The sequence below is a fragment of the Petromyzon marinus genome, chromosome 21 (genome assembly GCF_048934315.1).
Source record: "Petromyzon marinus isolate PM22_M1 ecotype Great Lakes invasive population chromosome 21, UKy_Petmar_22M1.pri1.0, whole genome shotgun sequence".
Classification (NCBI taxonomy): Eukaryota; Metazoa; Chordata; class Hyperoartia; order Petromyzontiformes; family Petromyzontidae; genus Petromyzon; species Petromyzon marinus.
In genome coordinates, this window is record NC_133687.1 from 14,477,918 (window position 1) to 14,505,307 (window position 27,390).

Here is a 27,390-nt window from a genome sequence, read left to right on the forward strand (position 1 = left end):
AAGGGAGGGGGGGTGAAGGTTGGGGGGGGTGAAGGGAGGGGGGGAGAAGGGAGGGGGGGAGAAGGGGTGGGGGGTGAAGGGTGGGGGGGGAAGAAGGGAGGGGGGTGAAGGGTGGGGGGGTGAAGGGAGGGGGGGAGAAGGGAGGGGGGGAGAAGGGAGGGGGGTGTAGGGGGAGGGGGGTGAAGGGAGGGGGGGGAGAAGGGGTGGGGGTGAAGGGAGGGGGGTGAAGGGGTGGGAGAAGGGAGGGGGCAGAAGGGTGGGGGGAGAAGGGTGGGGGGGAGAAGGGGTGGGGGGGTGAAGGGGTGGGGGGGTGAAGGGAGGGGGGGAGAAGGGTGGGGGGGAGAAGGGGTGGGGGGGTGAGGGGTGGGGGGGAGAAGGGTGGGGGGAGAAGGGTGGGGGGGTGAAGGGTGGGGGGGTGAAGGGTGGGGTGCAGAAGGGGTGGGGGGTTGTCCGACCGCCCACCCAACGTGGCCGCCCTCCGCTCCCTCCCTCCTCACGTCGCCGCCCCTCGCCCGGGTAACGTGGCGCTGACGTCACGCCGAGTGGGCGGGGTCGTCGTGTCGGGACTTCCGGTTGCCGGGTCGGCTCGGGAAGATGTCGGAAGCGGGCAGGCAGGAGGTTCAGGCCGTCTTCAAGCGCCTTCGCGCTGCCGCCACCAACAAGGTGACGCCTCGCTCGCGCTCTGCCCCGCTCACCTCTCGGCTTGGCCGTCGTCGGAACCCCTCCCCCTGCCCGCGACGCGCGAGTTGAGACGCCGTGTGGGGGGTGGGGGCGAGCTGCCTCGGATAGTCAGGCCCCATGGTACACGTAAGCGAAAAGTCGGAGGGAGACGACTCGCAAAGTGACCCCGGCTCTGTCTCCACCTCGTCTCTGTCACCACCTCGTCTCTGTCTCCACCTCGTCTCAGTCTCCACCTCGTCTCAGTCTCCACCTCGTCTCTGTCTCTACCCCTCGTCTCTGTCTCCACCTCGTCTCTGTCTCTACCCCTCGTCTCTGCCTCGTCTCTGCCTCTACCTCTCTCTACCCCTACCCCTCTTCTCTGCCTCTACCCCTCTGCTCTGTCTCTACCCCTCGTCTCTGTCTCCACCTCGTCTCTGCCTCTACCCCTCGTCTCTGCCTCCACCTCGTCTCTGCCTCTACCTCGTCTCTGCCTCTACCCCTCTTCTCTGCCTCCTGTACGCGGTCTCTGTAGTCAACACGTCTTCGTGAGGGGTGTTACTGTGGAGAATAAACGGACGACTCTATGGAAATTATAGCAGCAGTTGCCTTTCGGAAAGCCTGGTCCCCTCCATGTGAATGTGGAATTGCCACCAAATTACTACCGCTGGCTCCTGAGGCGTCGGTGCGCTGGCTGCTGATGTCTTAGATATTGTTATGTCAATATGTCATCTCCGTGTTCAGCTTTCTCTTTTACATACCGTTTATATAACAGTTGCATTAGAATAAAAAGCTGTTGGTAAAATCGATAGGGTGGATAAAACAATACGTCCTTTAAAAAAATAAAATAATCCTGCTTACTAGCTATTAAGTACTTCATAGTTTCAATGAGAGGTATTTTAGAACGCAGTCAATACGTTTTAAGTCCCGAAACAGATTCCATCAAATTCCTGTTTGTAATCGGATTTTAGTTTTTTGAACGTGAAAAATTGTGTCATCGCTCCACACCGCTATAGTGACCATTAAAGAGAACCCCTAAGTTATGAGGTTTAAAAAAAAAACATGCATCTTTCATTGCAGTGAGGCTAATTTCTTGTACTCTGTATTGGGCGTAAACCAAGTGAGTGTCACTCCTGTTAGTGCGATGTTCTTGACGGCGCGGGACTTGGTGGAAGAACGTCGACCAGTGACAATGTCGCTAGTTAGACATCATCACACTTGCTCCACCACCCACCAATCCACCCCGGGCTCGGTAACTTGAATTACAATTTTTCCTGCGAGTCATCATTTTAACACGCAGTAGGGCTTTCCCCGACCAGTGTTATATCCATAATGGAGGTTTTTGGGTTCGATCGCGTAAATATAAATGTGTCGTGAAACCCGCCACCACCCGACACAGCCACAGATTTCTCCACAACTCTGGCTGTCCACCTGATGATGCTGGTTGTAATTACTGGCGAAACGTCGTTACACGGATTGTTAATGTTATGGGGTTACTCGCCGACACACCGGCGTGCTGTACTCGTGACAAATTGGCACGTTTTGTCTGCGTGATAAACCTTACTAATTGGCTGTGTCAGGTGGTGGCGGGTTTAACGACACATTTCTATTTACGCGATCTATCCCACAAACCTCTATGAGGTTGTCAGTTGGTCGTCGTATGCGGAGTCTGCTCCCCGCCATGATAATGTGGAGTTTTCACCACTACCCTGGGTCATATCGATATATATTTTTGGTTGTCATTTCGAAAATAGATTAGAATTCATTGAGTGTGAACTTGTGAAACTCCAGAGTTTGGTGCCCGAATACAATTTTTTATGTGGTTCATTTTATGGCCCATTCAATCTGTTTTGTGAAATTCGTCAAAACAGTCGGTATAAATAAAAGAACAAGCACTTCGATGTTATTGGAATGCAGAATTTTTTATATATTTTTTCCTCAATGCACATTGCAATACATCACACACAAATGTCCATCGTTCAAGTCCCTCTTTCATCTCCACCCTACTCTTCGTCTCCACCGGAATCACCTGGTGTTGCCATCTGCAATGAATCCTTCTCCTCCTCCGAGAAACGGGATGCTTTGCTTGAAACGTTTTCAATGTTAATTTCGAGTCCGATTTCTACCTCGTTTGATTGTTGCTTCGTTGTCGAACTTCTTTCCCACCGTATATCGCCAAACCCATGCGAATCGGAAGGTGCGTTCTTTGTACGATAGCAATGTCGGTATTTGTTCATTGTGTAGTTTTTTATGCGCTGCGAAACGTATGTTTGAGTTTATTGTGCGATTTACATTTATTTGTGATATTTTGTCCTTGGCTCGTGCGTTAGGCTGGTATTTGAACTTTTTTTTATTCGCCATCGCTTATTGGCCCAGGGTCACTCTAGAAAACAAGTGTCTTGCAGCTTCAGTTCATTCTACAAAGTACGTGACAGTCTATGAACCAGTAATCTGCTCCTCCCTCCCCGATGCTCAACTGCTAGAGATGCTGAACCCCATATAGCCAGCATATATATGCAGCCAAATACTCTTAAGCGCACGTTGATTCTAAATGGTGGATGGAAAAACCGGAGGACCCGGAGAAAAATCCGCACGACCACGAGAGGAGCATGCACACTCCAATTGTGCGGGCGCCAGGGTCGGGATCGAACCCATGACCTCCTGCACACCAGGCGAGAGAGTGAACATCTCGCCTCCGCGGCGCCCTATAGACTTGGTCCCGGCCACGATAATGTCGAACTTCCAGTTAGCGTGCAAGACTCCCAACAGAGCAGTGACCAGAATTTAAGTTCTCAATAATAATAATAATGATGGTCGTTATCCACGGTGAGGCCTACTGAGTCTTCTACTCTATTTATTGACAGTCCTGCATTGGTAAACAATTTCTTCAGACAGGGAGAGGGGAGGGGGATTGGCTGGGTCCCTGAATGCCATTGGTTACAGATTTGGCTCTTGCGCCTTGGTTTCAAGGGTCAGTGTACACTGCGCAGTGGGTTACGATTACATAAATTAGTTTAGGGAAAACGTAAGTAAATTTGCGTTGGCGATGAAAATATTGATTAAATAGAGAACAGCATGTTTTGTTGTCTTTAAACGTACCATCAGCCCGCCTTGCCTAAGAAAATGTCAATCTGTATTGATCTGATCACAAAGTTAAAACAATCTTAAGAAATTGGATGATGCTTTTGAAGTTTCTGCAGAATAGTCTCTTTAAAGAAAGCACATCAAGCTTAACTAACTCGTGGAGAAGTGTCAGAACAAAGGGAATCTGCTCATGAAGAGGAAATTGAATGGGCCCTTTCTGGTTCTGGGAGAAAACAAAGATCCTAGCCTTAAGAGACTGTTGGGGCAAGTGCGGTTTGTCAGCAGCACCTATGAAGGCCGGCACGGCAGACGAAGGGGCGGGTGGCCAGCACCACACCCGGCCACCTTTATCTCCCCAGTGGCAATGTTTACACACCGCACCAGGTCCTCATTTTATGGGCCGAGTCGATTTAGGGGAGGCCCAGGACCGGTTCAGACAATCGTCACCGGTTGTAGCCGTGAGCAGGAATCGAACTTGGGTCGCCGGGTTCGTAGCGCTAACCGCTGTGCCACCGCTCCCCAGAAGGAGGTTTTCTAACTGCGGATGAAAGAGGAGGCCGCATCTTTGGCAGGACATATTTTCCTCGTCATTGGGCTCTTAAAATATCCATCGTGAACCTGCCATGCGTGTGCCCGTAGGTGTGCTTTGACTGTGGCGCTAAGAACCCAAGCTGGGCGAGCATCACGTACGGCGTCTTCTTGTGCATCGACTGCTCGGGCACTCACCGCTCGCTGGGCGTGCACCTCACCTTCATCCGGTACGGCACCTCACCATCACACCGTACCTCACCATCACACCGTACCTCACCATCACACCGTACCTCACCATCACACCGTACCTCACCTCACCATCACACCGTACCTCACCATCACACCGTACCTCACCTCACCATCACACCGTACCTCACCATCACACCGTACCTCACCTCACCATCACACCTCACCATCACACCGTACCTCACCTCACCATCACACCGTACCTCACCCCACCATCACACCGTACCTCACCTCACCATCACACTGCACCTCACCATCACACCGTACCTCACCCCACCATCACACCGTACCTCACCTCACCATCACACCGTACCTCACCCCACCATCACACCGTACCTCACCTCACCATCACACCGTACCGCATCTTGCCATCACACCATTCGGCACCTCACCTTCATACAGCACTGCACCTCACCATCACACCGTACCTCACCTAACTATCGCACCGTGCCGCACCTCACCTCCACACGGTACCAGTGTAGTGATTTGAGTGCTGCTGGTGTGAGTTGCACTGACGTGTGACGTCTCCTCTCTTGGGCAGGTCCACGGAGCTCGATTCAAACTGGACCTGGTTCCAGCTGCGATGCATGCAAGTGGGCGGCAATGCGAACGCGGTGAGGGCTTGCGAGCTTGTACTCATCTGGACACAACGTGCCCGCCTCCGTCAGAGGCTTGGGCGGGGTCCGCATCATACCAAAGACAAAGGTCCCCCGTATAACCTTTAACAGACTGTTGGGGCAAGTGCGTTTTGGGAATAGCAGATATGAAGGCCGAGAGTGGTGCACGAGGGGGTGGGTGGCCAGGGTTCTTAGCGCCCAAACCGCTGCACTACCACTCCCCATCGTACAAAGACAACAAAGATCCCCCCTATAGCCTCAACAGACTGTAGGAGCAAGTGCTTTTAGCGAGGAGCACCTATGAAGGCCGGCACGGCACACACGGGGGTTTGTCATCATACACGCGCACAACCGCACGCACACATGGAGTCTGTGATGGTAATTATAATCATTTCAACTGGTACTGCGTCGCAGAGTTGTCACTCTGGACTAGAGAGAACCACAGACAAGCCAGGATGCAGCCACACGGTGAATCAGTGAGTGCAAACATTAGCAAAGCTCTGCGATTTTCGAAATATTAAGGTGCTCTCAGCCAAGGAAACCGGAGCGCCTGCGGACAACCCACTCCTGCGAGGGGGAAACACTATTCCATGCAGTCCACATTTTGCTGTACCGCTTTCTCCTGGCGAGCCCATGGTATGATTGGCTCCTCCTCGACGCCCACGGGAAGGGAGTTTCACAACATCTGTGAGGAGATCCGCCAACCGTCGCTGCCTCCCCAGTGCCGGTTTATAGGCCACATGCGTAGCCGCCACCGCCTGGCTGACACTTGGGCTGTAGTGCTCAAAAACACAAAAGACAAAGACCCCCCTGTGTAGCCTTTAACAGACTTTAGGGGCGGGTGCTGTTAGCGTGTAGCACCTATGAAGGCCGACACGGCACACGAGGGGGGTGGGTGGCCAGCACCACGCCCAGCAGCCTTTGTCTCCCCAGCGCTGATGTTTACACACCGCACCTGGTACTCGTTTAAGGCGGAGTCGACCTAAGGGAAGGCTGGGACCAGGTCAGATAATTGTCACTCTTTTTGGTCTTTAGCAGGAATTGAACACTGCTCGCCGGGTTCGTAGCGCAGCGCGCTAACCACGACACTACCGCACCCCACGAGCACGCACATGCGGGCGCGTACGTACACGCGGGCTTGGCTTGAGTGCTCGACCATCCACGCTTGTCCAAACCTTGAGAGCGCAGCTTCCCGGACTGGAGTGGCTTAATTGTTGCGCGGCTGACTGCACTTGGATCACTGAACCATTTATTCACTGAGGATCGAGGGTTTAGTCAGCCGTGCGACAAACATTTTACTGACCTGGTGAGATAGCGAGAAGATAGAACGTCAGAACATGGGGAAGGTTACAAAGGAGAAGGGGGGGGGCCCCATTCGGTCAATCTCGCTCGTTGGGTTGTTGGTCGCTGATCGAGTCCAGAATCTCGTCAAGGCGTTTCGTGAAGAGTTCCAGTGGATTTGCCTCCACGACACGCCGGTCTGAGCAGTCAAAATGTTACATTTTAATGCAGATTGATACCGTGTAACGACCGATTCTTATTATGCCACGAGTGCATCAGCTGTCGTAACACCGCTGCTAGCTTCACGGCATTGTCACGCGTCGCCGGCTCCGTCGCTGGCCGCGTTGACTGCGCGCGTGGCTGCGCCCCCGCTTGGGGCCGCGCGATGACGTTCGTGCGCCGCGCGCCGCTCACGCAGGGCACGTTCTTCTGCCACCACGGCTGCACCACGACGGACACCAACGCCAAGTACAACAGCCGCGCCGCCTCGCTCTACCGCGAGAAGATCAAGGGGCTGGCGAACAACGCGCTGCGCACGCACGGCACCGACGTAAGACGCGCAGCACCGGCTTGAGACTTTGCCGGAGAGGACGCTGAATGTCGGTGGTTTCTCAACTTAAAAGAAAAGCGGAATGCGTGTGGATTGTTTATCAATATTGTTATGAACACTTTCCCATTCCGATGGAACGGAATCTTCTGATTTCATAATGCAGGCTTGTGTGGGTTAGATCGTGAAAATATATAAATGTGTCGTTAAACCCGCCATTTTAACAAAGGCCGGCACCTTCCACAGGATAGGCGCTGTTGACTTCCCACAAAGTGGTACTCGCTTTTTTGACCCTCGAGGGATGGTTGAGCTATGTATGTACGTATGTTGGACTTCTTTCGCACTGTACGTAGCCAACCGTGTTTATCGGAGGTACAGCTGATTCAACCTTGGACCAGAATTTGACCTTGCAACCTTATAGTTTGCGACACTACGTGGCCAGATATTACCATGGTTATATTGTTAATGTGTCATATACTCGTAACGGTTTACACCAAAAGTTTTCGCGCGATGGGGAAAACCGCGATGGGCGGTTTTCCCCATCGTGAGCATATGCGCATATATAGTACACGTATGCATATACAGTACACGTATGCATATACAGTACACGTATGCATATACAGTACACGTATGTCTGCATACACTTTTGTGCAGTATATGTGCGTGTAGTTATGGCCTACCTGGCTACCTGGTTTATTATATTATTTCGCGTGAGCTAGGACCCATATCTTGTCTCAGTGATTAGTTGTTCCCCCACACCACCTATTCTCTAGATCAGGGGTCGGGAACCTTTTTGACTAAGAGAGCCATGAAAGCAAAAAATTTGGAAATTTATTTCAGTGAGAGCCATATAATATATTTTAAAAGTGAATTCAACTAAATGTCAGTATAATAAGCCTCTGAATTTATTCTTTTAAATAATGTTGTTATAACACTCACCATTAATGCGACTTCTGGTGCTGCATGGATTTGCTGATGTCTTTGTAGTCGGGTTGGTACTTGGTGAGGTTAAGCTTCATGCAAGCGTTGAGGCTTTCATCCGTTAAACGTGATCGTAGGTTGGACTTGATGTTTTTAAGATGTGAGAATGACTGCTCACATGCATACGTAGATCCAAACATGGTCAATACAGCAATACTCACACGCTGCAGTGTGTGGTATGTGACAGGAAGCGCGTTCCAAGTTTTGAGAATCAGCTGGTCTTCGGGTTGGAGTTTTTTCATTTCTGTCCACATGTGCTTGCTCGCCAACTCCGCTTTCTGTCGTGTGATTCTTTCCAAATCTTCATTCAGTGACTTGAACTTATTCACCCACATGTCTGAGGCCTTCAGGTCAGCCACTTCTGCTTCAAAATCTCTGACGGAGACACCAGGGATGTAATTCAGGTCGGCTGTGTTCAGTGAACACTCGTTTGGATGGGTGATGAACTTAAAAAGACGAGTGTGCTCACGAAATTCTCCAAAGCGTGCTTTGAAGGACCGTAGGAGACTGGATGTGCAGCCAGCTAGCTGGTGGAGATCAAGGTTTTGAATGGGCTCACTTGCTGTGCATGCATCTTTAAATTGGCTCAGTTTTTCAAAATGTAGTAAACGACCTGTTTCAAGATCCGTGATGAAAAGCTCCAGCTTGTTTTCAAAAGCAAATACAGCTTGTTGAAGGGATAACACTGTATTTCCAATGCCTTGCATTTTCACGTTGAGCTGGTTCAGATGTTCAGTCAGATCTACGAGATAGTAAAACTTGAGGAGCCACTCGGTGTCGGCTAGCTCAGGATGCCCGACGCCTTTCATTTCAAGGAAAGTCCGGATTTCGTTCAGGCAAGCCGCAAAACGGCTAAGCACCTTCCCTCTTGACAACCAACGCACATTGCGGTGCAAAAGCAGACCAGGATAGTTATTTACAACTTCATCCAGCAGTGTTTTAAACTGGCGATCATTTAAGGCTCGGGCAACAATAAAGTTGATCACACGAATGACCAGCGACATCACTTCGCCAAACTGCCTGTCACACATCTGAGCACAAAGTGCCTCCTGGTGTATAATGCAATGGAAACTTAGGATGGGTCTATTTTCATGTTCACGGAGAAGCGCCACAAATCCTTTGTTTTTCCCCACCATACACGGAGCACCATCAGTACACACTGAGAGAAGTTTATCCATAGGTAGACTTTTTTCTTGAGCAAACTCCATGAAAGACTTGAATAAATCCTCACCTCTTGTGGACCCTTTTAATGGCAGAACAGCAAGACTTTCTTCGCGCAGTGTGTCACCAACAGCATATCTTGCAATCACGCTGAACTGCGACAAATGGCTCACGTCTGTTGACTCATCCAAAGCCAGAGAAAAGAACGGCGCTGCATTTATGTCCTTCACTTGCGTTTCCTCCACTTTGTTTGCCATCACGATGGTACGATCATGAACAGTTCTTGCCGACAGAGGCATGTCTTGTATCCGTTTGATTATCTTGCCTTTGTTCGGAAGATCATCAAAAAGTTCATTGGCTACATCCAGCATGAACGTTTTAGCATACTCGCCATCTGTGAATGGTTTTCCGTTCCTCGCTATTGCTAAAGAACCAGCAAAGCTAGCCGAATTATAGTCACCTTGCCGGGTCCATACGCGGAGTTGCTGCTGGCTAGCTTGCACCCTGCTCAGAAGCTCTTGGCACGCTTTCTTTCTGCTGTCTCCCGCAGGGTATTTTGATGCAAAGGTAGCGTGGCGCGTGTCGAAGTGCCGCTTTACATTCGACCGTTTCAACGATGTAATTTTGTCATTGCAAATTAGACACACCGCAGAACCCGTTCTCTCCACAAAGGCGAATTCTTCGGTCCATTCGTCCTGAAATGTACGATACTTGTCGTCTTTTTTTCTTTTCGCCATCTTCTTCGTCGAAGGGTTAGCTTTGAGCTAATGACCGAGCAGACGCAGTCTCAGACTGATTCAAAAGGGGGCGTTTACCTGTTTTACCCAGCAACGGCAAACGTAGGCCAGTATCATCCAATTAAAATAATGGACAATTGCTCCTGCAGCCCTGAACAGGACATGCGCAGTGAAAAATCGATGGATGGATTAAAACAAGTGAGAATATTTTGTTTTATCTGCGAGCCATATGCAATCATCAAAAGAGCCACATCTGGCTCGCGAGCCATAGGTTCCCGACCCCTGCTCTAGATTGAAAACTAATTTCTTTGGAATTGCTTTTTTGTTTTGAGTCCGTCCCTCGCACCTCCAGTTAGCACGGTCGGCTACGTACGGTGCAGAAGAGGTTTAACGAACATACCAATGCTGATAACCGCCATTCGCCACTAAGTGACGGTGACGTCACCACGGCGCCTGTGCCAGGCCAGGTGCACACTTTGAGGCCACGTGGAGTGTCGAAGGCTCGCTGACAGGAGAAGGTCACGGGACAGACCCAGCAGGTGCCATGGGTCGACTGACTGAAATGACGAGCAGATGCACCAGCTTTGCCCTCTACTGTATATACATACAAAGACAAAGATCCCCCATGTAGCCTGAACAGACTGTTGGGGCAAGAGCTGTAAGCGAGCACCTATGATGGCTGGCATGGCGCACAACGGGGTGGGCGGCACAGCACCACGCCCGGCCGCCTTTGTCTCCCCAGTAGCAATGTTTTAACACACCTCACTAGGTACTCATTTGAGGCTGAGTCGACATGGGCGAGCCCAGGACCGGTTCAGATCATCATCACCGGTGTTGGCCGTGAGCAGGAATCGAACCTGGGCCGCCGGGTTTCGTAGCGAAGCGCGCTACCCGCTACACTACCTTGTGTACGTATATACATGTACACATACCAACACCACCCTCTTCTCTCCTCCGGCTCGTCTCTCCACAGCTATGGCTGGATGGCGCGAGCACCGTGGCGGCCATTACCTCCCCCCAGAAGAAGGAGGCGGACTTCTTTGCGGAGCACACAGAGGTGGGTGGTTGCGATCGACTCGTGCGACACGCGTGTGCGGTCCGCGTCGGGGTCGAGCACTCCGCACCGGAGTCTCGGTGATCCCGGTTCAATCCCCGTTCATTCACATCGCCTGCGGCAGTGGGCTTCCCTCTGCCGCGACCGCCGCGAACGCGTTTTACCCTGGGCACGTAGTGCGGCAGTTCGTCGAGCGCCACAAATGGGGGTTTGTAGTCTGCGTAAAATCCCCACGAAGACTGAAAATGCTTCTTGGCAGTTCCCGGACATCAAGTCGGTGCACAATTAGGGCAATGGGCGAGGAGTCGGTACACTTTTGGAGGAAAATCGTGATGATAGAATGAGTTGAGATATTTTGAACTTGAATAATTTACATTCCTTGTTGAAGCCACGTCTGTATTCACATTTCGCCAGAGCGCTCTGCGTGCAGTTCAACGACCGTGGATTTTTCTCTATTTTATAGAATTCCCTGTTTATAATGTAATTGACAGATGTCTGGCTTGCACGGGGCGGGGGCAGGGCTGGGGGGGGGGCGGTGGTCAGAACCTTGAGGAGCCACTGGGTTCTCAAGTCGCAGTCAGTAACGGTCTCGACCTGGTCACCGATGACTGCACACACGCTCACACACACAATAAGTAAATTTTGTTTTTGCAGGTAATCTAGCAAACATTGCAGGTCTGATGATTGAAAGAAAAACCACGTGGCATTTTGGTTGGGCTGCCTGACAACAAACAAACAGCAGGGCACGTTGGGCGCTGCAGATATTCTGCCGTTGTTACTTGGTCACTTGAGGGGATCTCGGACGTAGTTCTGTGATCTCCTTTGCTGAGCTGTTCCCTCACGTTCGCCATTGCCCTGCAAGAGTTGGAAATGGACCCTTTGCCTCGTGGAATGACAGCGATGGGGTAAAGTACCAAAAGAATAGAATAACAAAAGTTAACGTTGCAAATTGAAGCCAACGTTTTATGTGACAGGACTCTCTCCATAGACCTTTAATCTCACCCAAAGTGAATCAAAACGAGAGGTGGCCCCATGAATTGGTGGTGTGGCGTCTCTCCGGACAGCGCGTGATCCTCCTCATCAATATTTGTATTTCATCAAGGGGGTTAATGAGAGTCTTGCCAACGACAGACTACCACTCGACACGCTGCCCAGCCTTCAAAGCGCTTGGCCCCGACAGTGGCACGGAACTGAACATCCCGGCACGCGCGTTGTGCGTTCGTGTGCGAGCACCGACATTTCCTTGCTCACGTGCGTGCGTGTACATACGTATGCACGTTGAACTTCTCTGGTTGAACTTTGTCTCGCACCGCACGGAGCTAACCGTGCTAAGCGGGAGGCCCGGGGTAAGGACAAGAAACCAAACACAAAGCGCAGTTCTAAAGAAATGTAGCTTTCCATCGAGAGGATTTGAAAGTCCATAACTACGGTGACTTCCTAACATGGAGTCTTAGTGAACGCGAACTGAACCCTCAGCATATTCACGTCCGACTGCGGTGGTATCACTGCGGTGGCATCACTGCGGTTCATGCCACTCGTGGTGGACATTGGTGACGATTCGCTCCGTCGTGTCCGCCGGCCTTCATTAGACCAAACCTACAAAGAAATGAAAACAATGTGATTAGCTGGTGCACACCTGTATTGCTCGTTGCAGACCATATCTTAACGGTGCACTGTTGTTGCCAGTACGATGGCTAACGTTTTCCGGAGCCAATGTCTGCTGCGGCTGCTGTGCGCCTGCGTGTGCAGCACACGTCGGGCGCGTGGGAGAGTGAACCAGCCCCGAGCGTGCCCGCCCTCATCTCAAACCCAGCCGGAGCTGCTCTCTCCCCCGACAAGGAAGACAGTGAGTTGGGAGTCGATCATCGATCGGTGGCCGGGCGCTCAGAGGACTCGTGATGCCAGAGCAATGGGTTGGCGCGATTCCGGTTCCTGCATTCGAATCTGGGCACTCACCTGTGTGATGCTATCACACGGATTGATAGTATCAGGTGACCGTATCAGGTGACCGTATTAGGTGACCGTATCAGGTGATAGTATCACAGGTGAATCTGGGCACTCACCTGTGTGATGCTATCGTATCCGCACATGTGTTCTGTTTCATAGTCTTAGCCTTGGCACCAAACACCGCGCAGAGTAACACTAAATACAAAGAGCATTCCTACAGGAATACGTTTTCAGTCTAGATTTAAAAGTGCATAGCTCCAGCGGCTACCTAATATCAGAAGGAAAAGCATTTCAGGGCGTGTGTGTATGCTGAACTTGTTTAGCACTGTACGTAGCCAACCACACTAATGGGAGGCAGGGGGTGGGACGACAAAAACTAAACACAACAACAAACAGTTTTAAAGAAGTAGAGTTTGTCAGTCTAGATTATTTTAACACCACATAAATGCGATGCATCGCTTAGTTTGGTTTCGCCTGGGAACTGTCGTCTAAATTGTTGATATGGCATCACGTGGCCTCTAACCACTTTTTTTCTTCATGAAATATGATTAAGCGATATCTGTCTTGTAGGTTGCAAGGTGAACTTGCTGAGCACATATTTGCTCAAGTACTTTTGTGCTCCACAATACCGATTTTTTTGGGTTAGATCGCATAAATATATTCGTTACTAGTACAGCACACTGGTGTGCCGGTGTGTGCTGTACCCGTAACTAATTGGCACGTTCTGTTTACCTGACAGACCTTACTAGTTGGCTGTGTCGGGTGGTGGCGGGTTTAACGGCACATTTATATATTTTCGTGATCTAACTAAAAAAATCGGCATTGTGGATGATATTGGTCACGAAAGCCGACGTGTTAAACTGACTGCTTTTGTGCCCGCGCGTTGTAAGGGAGTGCCGTACTGCGACGTGACCACGGCCCCGAAGGGGATCGGGCGACACAACTCGAATGGGCCCCATAAAGCTCCGGTGTATAACGCTCGCTGCGAAAGCGGTAATGATAAAAGAGTTTTAACCGCTGAAGCTTTGCGTTTTTGTCAGGTGAGCCAGAGAGGGGCCCGAGCGTGGATCACCTGGGCACGTCCCCTAAAGCTGCGACCATCGGTAATGCGCGGGACACGTGCTCGCACACACAGACACGCGCCACGGCACGGGGTGGTCTAGTGCGTGCGTGTGCGGGCGCCTACCGCCAGCCCTGCACCACACGCCAAACGCGTCCGGTTCAGGCTGGCCGACCGCGCACTCCAATTCCCGCTGCAGGGAACCAGTTGGCGCGGCTGTGAATGAAGGGTATCTGCCTGGCAAAGGGCGGATATTATTTGACCTGCTGAATGCTGGGTAACTTTTCTGCTGCCACCCATGTATTTGTTTGCCCAAGATGATGCATGGCGAACAATCCCCGACAAGTTACGTTTCCACCGATTTTTATTTTCTCCGTTTTTTTGTTTTTATCGGGAGGAACGTACGATGCTCAGAGAAGTCCCGTCCAGGTGCGATGAGGGCCCTGCTAAGCGCTTTTGCTCATCTTCATGCAGGACAACAACAGGAGCGACATTTCTTCACACCGTGGGCAAATTTATTTCTATATATCGATCAACGTGGCGTTGAAATACATTTCACTGCCAGTGCGCAGTGAGCAAGCGTCACGGGCTTCACACCAATTTCCATCGGTATCTTTGCGGTTTGAAAATCTCAGCTTACTTTGCGAGAGTAAGACAATTGTCCATCGCTGTCCGGGCCTACGTTTAGAACATTCCTTTGCGAGTGCCGGCGTAACGTACAGATGGTTCGGCCACACACGGGGGGGGTATGCCTCATGACGAGAGATATTTGAATTTCAACGTGTTTTTTTTGGTTGGCTATCTCTAGGGACGTGACATAACCGTTTTGTGTCTTTCACCTGTAGCTGATTGTGAACGATTAAGTGGCAGCGCTGCTTCGCCAAGGAAAGGTGACCGGCCTTCCCAAAGCAATTGCCCACAATTTTAATCGGCTCTGTGATTCACGCAAAATGTGGCTGCTGTAAATGTTGAAATTATTTTTTTGCTTTCCGCGTCTTAACCGTTTTGTGATCTGTTCTTGCAAGATGTGCATGCCGTGCATGAGTGGATGCTGGGTGAAAAAGAAATTAACTCGTTTTTACCAGCGAGATGCCATGCATAGCTCAATTGGGTGAGCGTCTCTGTCCCCGATAATCCCCAGCACAGCACTGAACATGAGATATTCTCTATACCAGGATTTCCCAAACTTTAAATCTTTGTAAACGCACCACCATGCCACCTCTTTCCACGTTTACCAATTTTGTCCTCCCCATTCAAATACAAAGTAACTCGTCCCACACGCTGCACGCGCCTGATGATTGTTAAATAAAGCCCCCACGTGACGCGCTTAGTAATTAACGCTGCCCTCTTCACGCGCATCACGAGCGCGCACACACCCACGGGGAGATCTCGATCTTAATTTGAGTCCGCTCTCTATTAACGCGGGCAGCGTTAATTTCTCAGCGCGTCACTGGGCACGTACAGATGTATAATTTTTTAACTTTTTTCACACCGTACGTAGCCAACCGTGCGAATTGGAGGTGTAGGGGAAGGGCAAAAACTAAACACAACAAGCAGTTTTTAAAGAACTTAGGTTTCAATCCAGATTTAAAACTGCATGTGATTGTTTAACAATGACTGTTTAACAGTGACTCTTTAACAATCATCGGGCACGAGCGGCGTGGGAGAAGTACATTTTTACGTGAGTGGGGTGTAAATTGATGAACGCGGAAAGACGGAGTGTGGGGTCGCGAGCACTGGAGTTTGAGAAACCCCGCTCCCTCCGCAGTTGCCCTTGGCATAGAATTGCAGACCTAACAAGGCATTTGTTGCCTCTTCCTACAATGCCGTACGCGGAATTTGGGACCAATCACCGAAGAGCGTCTTGAACTCGCAGTGTCCTGCACAGGATTCCAGATCGAGCTCTGTGTGACTTTCTGTGCCCCCCGATCGTCTGCACAGGATTATGGAGCAATGCAATGAGAGATTCTCCAGCCACATTACGGGGGGGGGGGGGGGGGGGGGAGTAGCAGCAGCACATCAGCCCAGTGTGTGGCGCAACAGATTAGCGCTTCCAGACAGTGAAACGGTAAAACTTTAAAATAAATTACCAGCAAGGAAAACTTCTGTGCGCAAGCGCAGTCACGTGACCTTCGCTCTGCTTGGCGATGGAACCGTTCTCCGTGACTCCTGCTAAGCAGAGCCTCCAAAGAGCTGCCCGCGTGGGGTAGGGGAGTTGGCAGCCGGGTGTGGCGATGTGTCAGGCCAGAGGCTGCACTTGTCGCTCCCCACAGCGAACGCAAACTGGCTGCAGTGGGTGCATCAAAGTGCCTGCATTGTCAGCTCCGATCGAACGTTGTCGACGAGTTTTAATTGGGGCGCCACGGTGGCGAGATGTTATCGGCCTCGCCCGGTATGCAGGAGGTCGTGGCTTTGATCCCGACCCTGACGCCTGCTGCTGCTGTATATTTGGAGTGTGCATGTTCTCCCTGTGGTGGTGTGGATTTTTCTCCGGGCCCTCCCGTCTTTCCCTCCACATTTAGAAACGTGCGCTTTTTGAGTATTTGGCTGCTATAAGTTTCCACACGATAAGCCACTTTGTTGGGCCATCATTTGTGGCCAGGTCGCTTCTGAAATAGAGCGAAATAGCTCAGTGGACTTTCCCTGCTAAAATCTAAATGAGTTTAGTTTCAATTGCTAAAATAATACAGTTTTAAAGGGTGCGGTCGCTCCGTATGTCCCAATGGGGGCATTCCCAATACGGAATTTGTCTCCTGTCTCTCGGTGTGTGTGTGTGTTTGTGTGTGCGTGTGCCATTATCCCTTAAGCCAATTAGTGTGCGTGCTCTCACAGGAGTGAACTTTTTTTCTTTCCACGTTTTTCCTGGCCCTGTTTCGGTTGCTGTGTTGATATTAACAAGCTTCTTTGGTCCTTTCGGTAAAGTCACGTAGAATGGCATTCCCAATACGGACTTTGCCGAAAGAACCAAAGAAGATGAATCCTTGCAGTCACGAAAGCTTTAAATCGAAAATTAACAAGCTTGCACATGTGAACAACGCGTCTGCGCCATTAACCCTCTTCACTCGCAGGCAGCCACTAAAGCGGCGCACGGTGTGTTAGCACGAGTTAAAAAGTGCACAGTTACATTTGGTTCATTCTACTAGGAACATACCCGAAGGGAATCCTATTCACCCTAATTACGTGGACCACTTGGCGCGTTAGTTTTTCTCAGCCACCCATTGGTTAATTTACTGGATGTCTGTGAGTAAAAGAGCTTCAAAGCTCGTCAGATTCCTCCAGCGTATTTTCATTCATCTATAGCCACACATATTTTTCAACATTCGGCAGCATTATTTATTTCTATGCTACTCTGCCACCTGTCTTTGCCTTTTCCTTACAGATTTTTGGATAGCAGTGTAAGGATTCACCTCTCCTTTGTTATTTGATTGATTGTCACGCAAATCTATTCCATGTGAAATATATATACAGATAAATATACGAATGGAAAACATCGATTCTTGCGCTCACGATTTGCGTGGTGCATATTGAGGCGAAGAATCAGTAATGTTAATCGAATATATCTATCCGTTACGCCGCTTGAGAAAGAAATGTGTTTACGCAGCCTCGCTGAGTTTCGAACCCTCTTAGGGGAAGGTTCCGCTCAGGATACCCAGTGTGTTCATCGAGTGTTTGTCTTAGACAAGGCTGTGCCAGGTTAACCAGCACCGTCATCACTTTGGGTACGCCGCTTTATGTTGGGAGTGAATGTTTTGTGCTTGTGGTCTTCTCATATTTGTTGTTGTTGTTTTAGAAGTGAAGTCATCGATCGTGTGCAAAAAGAAGCCAGCTTCAGCTAAAAAGGGGGTGAGTTTTATGCGTACGTGTGCGTACGTGTGTGTGCGTGCGTACGTGTGCGTACGTGTGCGTGCGTGCGTGTGCGTGCGTATGTGTGTGCGCTAGTGTAGCGGTTAGTGCTACGCCGTGCCACGAACCCGCCTACCCGAGTTTGATTCCCGCTCACGGCCAACACCGGTGACGGTTATCTCAACTGGTCCTGGGCCTCCCCTACATCGACTCAACCTCAAAGGAGTACCTGTTGTGGTGTGTAAACATCGCCACTGGGGAGACAAAGGCGGCCGGGTGTGGTGCTGGTCACCCACCCCCTCGTGTGTTGTGCCGGCCTTCATAGGTGCTCACTAGCAGCACTTGCCCCAACAGCCTGTTAAAGGCTATACGGCAGATCTTTGTCTTTGTGCGTCACCGTGCATTAATGGATCCCACCATAATTCCACCGCCAGTAAAGTTAATGGCTTTATCAGCCAGCGGGCAGAATCGAGGGCAAAGGAAGGCGCGGTGAACCCTCAAGGCCGTGCCGTTGCTCCCACGAAGCGGCCCCACACACTTTAAGCTCCGCGTGACGATGAGGTTGCCGCCATCACTCGACCGCACGGCACGTGATGATGAACGCCGTCGATACGTGTGTCGCTTGCGCTCTTTCGATTTGTGGCCCGTGTCCCACGCGTGTTGCCAGTGGTCAATTGATAAACGGCCTCTAATTAACCAGTCAATTGAGCTTAAAATGAGAAACAGATGGTGCGGCAATGGATATTGTGCTTCCACCGCCACCACTAAACACCAAGCTCACCCCCAATGTCCACGTTAGAAAGAGATCTCTTTTTTTTTTAAACAGGTGCACCCGTGCTATACGTGCATGCCTGATTGTGCATGTGTGTGGGTATGTGTGTGTGTATGTATCGGGCATTGTTGCTGGCCACCCACCCCCTCGTGCGCCGTGCCGGCCTTCATAGGTGCTGCTCGCTAACGGCACTTTTCCCCAGCGGTCCGTGAAGGCTATGCGGGGGATCTTTGTCTTTGCGTGCGCCACAGATGGGTGGGGTGCGTAAGACGGGCGGCCTCGGCGCCCAGAAAGTGAGCGGCCAGATGTTCAACGAACGCGAACGCCAAGCGCAGGCGACGGACCGTCAGTGCGAGCAGCAGCAGCAGCAGCATCAGCCGGAGGATGACTCGATGTGAGTGCGGATGGGGCGGGCAGCTTGGTTACAGGGCCGCTGATGATTGCAACTTATGCAGGTGCAGATGTGTGCCGCCCCTGGTAACTAATTCAACAAACGAGCGGACAATACATTACGCCTCCCTCCCATATCTTCCCCTTCACATGTTATCGTTTACGCATCCCCATCAGCCACACTGCTGTCTGGAAGTGAGCAATGTCAGAGGCAGGATGGTGAAACTGCCCGAGGCCACAGGCCAGGACGCCGCCCACCTTGTCTGTTGGACGTGGGTCCGAGTTTCCCAGAACGCATGGCTCAACAGAGAGCGTGATTGCTGATCAACACAGATGCACGGACGAACACACGCGCGCACACACAACGGATGCACACGTGAAAGCGTACAAATGCACGGGTAGCTAGTCAATGCAAAGTGGTGAGTAAATTAGTCGACCTTGTTTGAATATTGTTTATTGATTGTTACATGCTGATTTACAGTTGATCGTAATGAATGTCACGTGGCAGGATGTCAAGGTGGCCACCGGCTTTTTATTATGTTTCTTCAGTTGATCAACTTTTCATTGACCGACTGTCACAGCCCGAATGCTAAGCTACACGTAAAACTTTATTTGTGTGCACGTGTGGCCTCTTGTATGCCAGTGCGTGCGTGCATGCCCGCGTGTGTGTGTGTGCAACAAAGAGCGCGAGGGCAACGGTTAGCGCTACGCTCCGCTACTTACCCGACGACCCGAGTTCGATTCCCGCTCACGGCCAACACCAGTGACGATTATATGAATCGATCCTGGGCGTCCGCTAGGCTGGGCCTCAAACGGGTACCTGATGCTGTGTGTAAAAACATCGCCACTGGGGAGACAAAGGCGGCCGTGCGTGGTGCCGGCCACCCACTCCCTCGTGTGCCGTGCCGGCCATCATAGGTGCACGCTAGCAGCACTTGCCCCAGCAGTCTGTTAAGACTATAGCGGGGTGTCTTTGTATTTTGTACGTGCACCTGTAATGATATGCGTGTGTGTGTGTGCGCGTGTCCACATCGGTGTGTGTGTGTGTGTGCATCCACATCGGTGTGTGTGTGTGCGCGTACACATCGGTGTGTGTGTGTGTGTGTGCATCCACATCGGTGCGTGTGTGTGTGTGTGCGTGTCCACATCGGTGTGTGTGTGTGTGTAAGCAGGGTGACGTCCATGCGCCTGGCCTACCAGGAGCTGGAGCTGCAGCGGAAGAAGGAGGAGGTGAAGCTGCAATCAGCCGACGGCAAGAAGCGGGCGCAAGCGGAGCGACTGGGCATGGGGCTCGGCGCGCGCGCGTACGTAGTCCAGAGCCATTGCACATACATACACGCACAGGTGTACACTCACGGAGCGCGTGGCGCGTGCTCACCGCGTTACGTTGCCTCGTGCACAGCGGCATTTCTCACTCGGTGGTGGAGGAGATGAAGACGATCGAGCAGGAGGCGCCCGCCGTCTCCAAGGCCAAGGGGAAGTTTGACCCCTTCGACGACGCCGGCTTCACATCGGGGCCCCCCAAGTGAGGCTCGCCTCGCACGCGGGCGTCGCATCTACGCACGCACACACACACGCACACACACACGCACACACGCACACACACGCACACACACACACACGCACACGGGCGTCCACATCTCCGTACGTACGCGAACCTGTCCGCCATGTGGCGCGTTCTCACGTGATTACGATTGTGCTGATTGGAACACCACTAGACCTTGGAGACACAACGTCTTTATTACCATTCACAATTGATTTCCGGGGTCAAATCGTGGTCGCGTAAGTAAAATGTGTGCAGTGCACCCTCCCCGCACCTGACAGCCGATGAATGATGTCACCGAGATGAACACGCGTGGCCAATTCACAGCATGGAGAACGACGTTTGCGTCGGTAGCTACGGCCAGCACCATCGGGCACTTGTGCCGGATCATCTCGGTGCGGTTGCACCGCAGCGAATGTCTGTACGCGGGAATCCGCCCACACCTGCGCCCGCCCCTGCGCCTGCACCTGCACCGTATTCCGCGCGTGCATGCGCAGGTACAGGGACAACCCGTTTGCGCTGAGCGACAGTCTGGGTGGGGCGAGCGGCGGAGCCCGGGGCTGGGGCACGGATGACTCCGGCGGGGACGGGGGCTGGTCCTTCCTGGACCGCGAGGAGGTCACCGAGGTCAACCTGAGCAGCCAGAGCGGCCGCTCGATGCGCCAGACGTCCTCGGACCGGTGAGCGTCCCGGCCACGCGGGCGGCCCCTGCGGCTGCCGGACCTCGCGTTTGAAACCGCCCGTTGGCGGAGGCTGCGTTTTTTTGAGCCCCACCGCTCAGCTGCGCAGGCTCACGCTCAGCGGCATCGTGAACGCCGCCTCGCCCCGGACAGGGATGTTAACTACCTCACCTGGTATGCAGGAAGTCGTGGGTTGGGTTCCAACCCTGACGCCTGCTATATATTTCGAGTTTGCGTGTCTTTCTGCAGCATTTGGCTGCTATAAATTTCCGCATGATAAGCCATTTCGTTGAGCAAAGTTTTGTGACAGACAGGTCACTTCTGAAAAATAAGTTAATACCTCGGTGGGCTTTGTCTGGTTGGATGGGGATGGTTTAGTTTCATTCGTATGTCTTTGGATGATTTGTTGATCTTTCTTGTACTTTGCACGACTATCGTGTCTTTGTATTGTCTGTTGTTGTTGTAACGTTCTTACGGTCACTTCTGGAAAAGAGATAAATCGCTCAGTGGGCCTTACCGGGTAAAATAAAAAAAAGTTTTTATTTTTTTACAGTTTATCTAAGACTTCCTCTCCGCACGGCTTCTGAACCTTGACCCCCCCTAGCCCCACCAGCCGGCGCAAGGTGGACACTTCGGAGGCGGCCGGCCCCGCGCCAACATCGGACGAGGCGCAGAGGAAGTTCGCCAACGCGCGCGCCATCTCGTCCGACATGTTCTTCGGCCGCGACGAGAGGGCGGAGGTCAGGCAATGGGGAGGTGGGGGGTGGGGGGGGGCGATGCCTCCCGTGTGTACACGGGGGGCACGTACGGCCAAACGGAGACGCGACTCGGGAGTTTATGAAACACTCCTTTTGTGCGTGGAAAGCCGAACCCTTGTTTGTGGGCTCGTTCGTTGTACTCCTGCATCTGCTTGGGGCACGTGATGAGCTTGTGACGCGCACCTCTGCTTCCTATATACGCGCATATAACTAAGTGCATATGTGTTCCCTTAAGACACAGATGCACATTTGAGTAAAATGCTCACTTCTCTACGTGCACTCGGGGAATTACGTATATTTACACACGCTCACTCTTCCGTATGTAAATACAACAACACCCCCCAGTCGCCACTTTGGAAAGGAGTGGGGAGTGCCATACACACAGGTTCATGGTCTGTCGAGGTTCATCCCTGTTTAGGGTCTCACGCAAACAAGAGTGCGGTTCTCTGTCATTTTCCCTTGGAGAATTCGACCACAATGAATCTATTTATGTTGAACTTCTTTCAAACCGTACGGACAGTAGCTAACCATGCTAATCGGAGGTGCTGGGGAAGGACAGCAAACTTAACACAAAAAGTAGTTCTAAAGAAACGAGTTTTCAATCTAGATTTAAATGTGCAGAGCTCCAGTGGCTTCCTAATATCAGAAGGAAGAGCATTCCAGACGGCCGCAGAAGCGTATCTCTGTTCGATGGCTTTAGCCAAAAGCCGCCGCTGCGAGGGTGACCGGAGTTTGCGTGATGGTTTATGTTCCTTGACGAGATCAGCGAGGTATTGAGCAAGAGAGAGAGTGTGAGAGTGAATGAGTGTGAGAGTGAGTTTGCGAGCGTGTGAGAGTGAGTGAACGGAAAAGGCCCTTCCAAGGAGCGTCGGTTTTGTCTGCGTGTTCGTGTGTGCTCCGCTCAATTAAAGTCTGACCCAGATCTATCCGTGCGCGCTCTATAACCCTTGACCCCGACTCTGGCAGGATGATACACGTGTCCGTCTGGAGAGCATGCAGGGCAGCTCGGCCATCAGCTCGGCTGACCTCTTCGGCGACAAGAAGCACGACTCCAACGGTAAAGGCCGAAGACGCGACGTCGCCTCAACGTCGTTGACGGGCAAACTGAACCTCTTTCCCAAACGATGTCAGAATCGGAATCTTTATTTAGACTGGAGGAGGAATCCGATGAGCTGCGAAGCTCTTGCTATCACGGATATCCGGTGTGCTACCCCGCCCGGGCGGCGGTCTTTCTTCGCAGCAAAGTTACGCGCAGCGGCATCGTCGCACAGGCCCGCAGGGACCCCTTGTTTTCAATCGTGGAAAAGGCTCAAAAGTAACGCGCAAGTTTAGCGATGCGTCCAGGAGGTGTGCGCTGCAAGCACATAAAAGTCTCTCGGTGTCGTGCAGACCGCTGGCTCCACAAAGTGCCGCACGTGCGACCGTTTTGTCATTTTGGACCACCAACTCGCCCGACCAAAACAGGCAGCGCTGAAACAGCGATGCAGCTGTAGACCGGCTTACCCATAAATGGTACTCGGCAGTGCCGTCGTCGGCGTCCGCTGCTGCCGTACGCCTCCGGGAGCCTCGTACATGGAGAGGGATGACTTTTATTGCTCGTGGGGAGCCCTTAACTTGCTCAGAATAACCGTGGCCGGACGTGTGCGTGTTGTCCTGCCACACGGTACTTCATGGTTTGAAGTCCACATTCCAGCGGTGATTTATTAAGCCGGCGATTTTGAGTGCAGGTGTGCAGTGCCCACCAAAGTAGCACCCTCAGTATTGGCAGCTTAGATATTTGATTATTCTGAGCAGACTAATTGTGATTTTGCTTATTTCACAATAATCTTTTCCCCCCGTGTTCATGCGATTGCCTCTACGATGTGCGCGGCGGTCTTGACACCCCCTCCGCTCGCATTTCCATCCAACGGCTTCACCTCCCTCCGCCTCCCCGCCATCCATGTGTTGTGGCCAGGCTGAGTCGCTGTTTGCCGAGTGCACTTGCCCCCCTCCCCCCCCGACCGCCCCCCCCTCCCCCTCCTCCTCCCGCTGCCCCAGCAGTCTTTGCGGCTGTGCGTGAGATTTGTTGTTGTTCTTGTCGTGCAGCGTCGATGGGCAGCGCGCTGCCTGTGGCTCCGGACATGACCCAGTTCCGCCAGGGCGTCCGCACCGTCGCCGGAAAGCTGAGCGTGCTGGCCAACGGGGTCATGACCTCTATACAGGTGCGCCGCGAGCACGAACGCGCTCGCGCAGCAACTCGTGACGACGCGAACGTCGAGTTTTGAGCAGGCGTGCCCAAAGCGCTCGGCGTGTGCCGACTCGTCGCCGATCAGCCGTGACCGCTTGCCGCTATCGCCGGAGCGAAGATGGTCGCCGTTTTGGCTCGGGTAGTTTTGAGCAAGCGCTGGCAGCGGTGAGCACCGCGTGCCGTTTGCGATCGCCGATCTGATGGAAAAGCAATGGGGCAGCTCATAGACCGCTTTTGAATGCATGGTATGGCATCGACAAGGCTCGATTATTGCAACTCCGCCGCTCTAGGTGGACGTACCGGTGTGGCCACGTACGTTGGTAATGTTGAATAAACAGGAGTATTCGCCCGTTGTGTTTTCTCCCACCGCAGGATCGCTACGGCTCCTAATAGGTGGGCGCAAGTTGCTAAGGGAAGAGAACATTTCTGGACGCAGAAGGTCATCTTAAGTCCACGGAACAGACGCTCTACCACACCCCGCCGCTACTAAACTACGTCGCATTATACCACTGCACTGCCAAAGCACACGCCACTACGCCCACACCGTCCTGCCCCGTGCCGGGAGTCGTCGTGCTGTCCGTCTAGATATTAAATTGGGCCTGCACCTCCTTTGGTCAGCCCGTTCTCGACTAACGCATTAGCCTCGTCTGCTCGTTTGCCGGGGAAACGTATGGACACGTTAAGAATACCAGGCACTCGCAGAGAAATTCACATGCTGATTTCGTTTTCAAGACGCGCTCTGCGTGTATTGTTAAACCGTTAACTTCACTTCGACTTTCAAGATTACTTCATTTGACCAGGTGAGAATCCAAGAGACGAGGGGTAAGTCACATCTGCAAGAGTGACCCCCGGGGTTGCCCCAGCGACTTTATCCACGACCTTTCAAACCTGTGGAGATGTTCACTTTTTGCCCCTTTTTGCTGTTTTCTCGGTCCTTCACAGCAAGGCCTCGGCAAATGGCGAGGAAGACGTGACTTTAAATCATGCGATCACCGTCGGCCCTCTGTGCTTAAGAGGGGGTGGGGAATATTCACGGCTGTCTAAAGACTAAACTTCAGCATTTACACCTTTGTTTCTTTTGGAGGGAGGTGGAGACTTTACATGTTAACTTTACACGAAATAAAGTAAATAAAAAGATTGATAAAATTTCGAGTATTTTTGCCACCCTCCCCGATAACACATTTTTTTTGTTTTGTTTTAGAATGTCCGTTCCTAATTTGGTTTACATCGCAACTATGTTAGTTGAGTTTAATAATCGAACTCCGTGGAATAGGAACTTTTTTTTCTTGTACCTTCCAGATGCTGCGTTCGGCATTGTTCAGCGGGGGGAGTCTCATCCCCTGTCGGTTGTGTGTTGAAGGTCGCTGTCGTGATAATGGAATACAAATGGAATTATAACGTGCATCGTTTTTGCGCGGCTCGAAGGTGGCGGTGTAAAACGTTGCATGAATATTCTTCCGCTAATATATTGGCCCTGATTACTATTGGTAAAAAAATAAAATAGTTTTTGCATGATATTGTGTTGAGAGAGAAAAAAAACGGCACAAATGGGAGATTTTTCTGCCGAAAATATTTTTGTCAAGTTGTGGGGGGGGGGGGGTCTTATCGGGCATTTTAAATATTGTATCAGATGAGGCGCCGGCAAGTTTAAGATGTTGAAATCAAGGCCGCAATTTTTCGTTTGTGTCAACTTCACTCAACCTGACTGAAAGGTGTAGTGCCAACGAGACTTCACCATCTCGCCTCATTCAGGCCTCCGGCTTAATTCGCATCATCTCGGCGGTCGCTCTCTGCGGTTTATTGCAAGACTCGAGCGCGATAGAAGGATTGCCGTGTCGGTCCACAGATTTTACGCTGACAGTTTAAAAAAAAAATCAAGTCGCTCTGCATCACTGCTTGATGCAGTCTAGATTTGAGCAATACATTCACTAATTAATCAATCTACTCGTGGTGGAAGTGCTTATTTTCAGGACCATAGAATGGAGTTCATCATCTCCACTGTTGGTCCAGAGCTGGCCATGCATGGGAAGCCCAATTTGCAGTGGTATTCTGGTCACTTAACACAACAGCCACATTTAATTCCACACCTAGCAGCATCGGCGCTCGCTTTGCCACCTCCAGACGCACGATGATTCGTGCAAGACGTTCAAAATTGGAAGCGTAACCTGCATCCTTGGTAGTGCATTTCTCGCCATCCGAACTCGCTCCACCTCGGACATTCACTTGCTCGTCGATGGCCTGTGTGTGAGAGAACTCAAAACTCGCTGGAGAATAAGTCGAGTTGTAACGGAAGCCTTTGCCTGTGCATCTGGTGGCACGCAACAACGGCTTCTAAACGCCGCATTAAGCCACCCGGTTTCTCAAGTTCTGCTTAATATCGAATGATTCCTTTTTTGTTGTTGTTTGCATTTTCATTTAACGAAATATTTAAAAGGAACATTGTCAACTTAAATTACAACCGTGTGCCGCGATATGGAAATGCACGTTACCTGCAGGGTTTTTTTGCTCTCCCAGCCGCAAGCTTAACAGGGGGTGGAGGTGCAGGGGGTGGAGGTGCAGTGGCTTCACGGATCAATTGGAGAAATATTCCCGCCTGTTTGGTGTTGGCGTCGCTTAGAACTTGGACTTGTAATGGAATAAGAAATAAATTAATAAAATAGAGAATGAAAAGACTCGAATCTTTCAATGGTCTTGCGCAACGTTTCCGAGTGTAGTTTTATTGACTCATGAGGTAAAGGGTTCCGTGTTATCACTGGTCACTGCTCCGTTGCTGGTCTTGCACACTTGCTAGAAGTTCTACATTTGGTGGCAGGCATCGGATCTCCAGGGCGCAGCGGTGGCGAGATGTTAACTCTCTCGCCGGGTGTGCAGGAGGTTGTCGGTTCGATCCTGATCCTGACGCCGGTATATTTGGAGTTTGCACGTGAATTGTTCTCCAGGTCCTCTGGTTTTCCCCTGCACATTGATATAATCAACGTGTGTTTAAGAGTATTTAGCCGCTATAAATGTCCACATCGTTGAGCTTTCATTTGTGGTCACGTCGCTTCTGAAAAAGAGCTACCTATGTCCTGGTAAAATACAAATACTGCAGTAAAATAGGTCAACTACCTGGTTTCCCATCGATTGGTGCAGGCCTGATTGTGGTGGACCTCTTTAAACTGGCACCAGAGGGGGAGGGAAGTGACGGGGCTGAGCTGACCCCAATTGGGATTTAATCTCGGGTTTCCGCATTTGCGATCATCAGAGCTACGTCCGAGCTGTGGCTTTAGAATAT

At 51.5% G+C, this 27,390-nt stretch overlaps 1 protein-coding gene across 4 annotated transcripts; it reads left to right on the top strand.

The window, feature by feature from the left end:
* The first annotated feature begins 525 nt into the window (after positions 1 to 525).
* Positions 526 to 26,786, top strand: ARFGAP2 (ARF GTPase activating protein 2). Of its 4 annotated transcripts, none has more exons than XM_032958267.2 (17): positions 526 to 663; positions 4,381 to 4,499; positions 5,060 to 5,132; positions 6,835 to 6,966; positions 10,816 to 10,899; positions 12,646 to 12,742; positions 13,884 to 13,946; positions 14,749 to 14,793; positions 17,694 to 17,746; positions 18,770 to 18,912; positions 20,078 to 20,212; positions 20,311 to 20,433; positions 20,949 to 21,131; positions 21,736 to 21,871; positions 22,856 to 22,946; positions 23,975 to 24,090; positions 24,489 to 26,786. In XM_032958267.2, the coding sequence occupies exons 1-17, from the start codon at positions 595 to 597 to the stop codon at positions 24,504 to 24,506; spliced, it is 1,680 nt and encodes a 559-aa protein (XP_032814158.2). In that variant the 5' UTR covers positions 526 to 594; the 3' UTR covers positions 24,507 to 26,786. The 4 variants fall into 4 exon arrangements, with proteins under 4 accessions (XP_032814158.2, XP_032814159.2, XP_032814161.2 ...); XM_032958268.2 differs by having other exon boundaries at positions 20,081 to 20,212; XM_032958270.2 differs by lacking the exon at positions 14,749 to 14,793.
* The last annotated feature ends 604 nt before the right edge of the window (positions 26,787 to 27,390 follow it).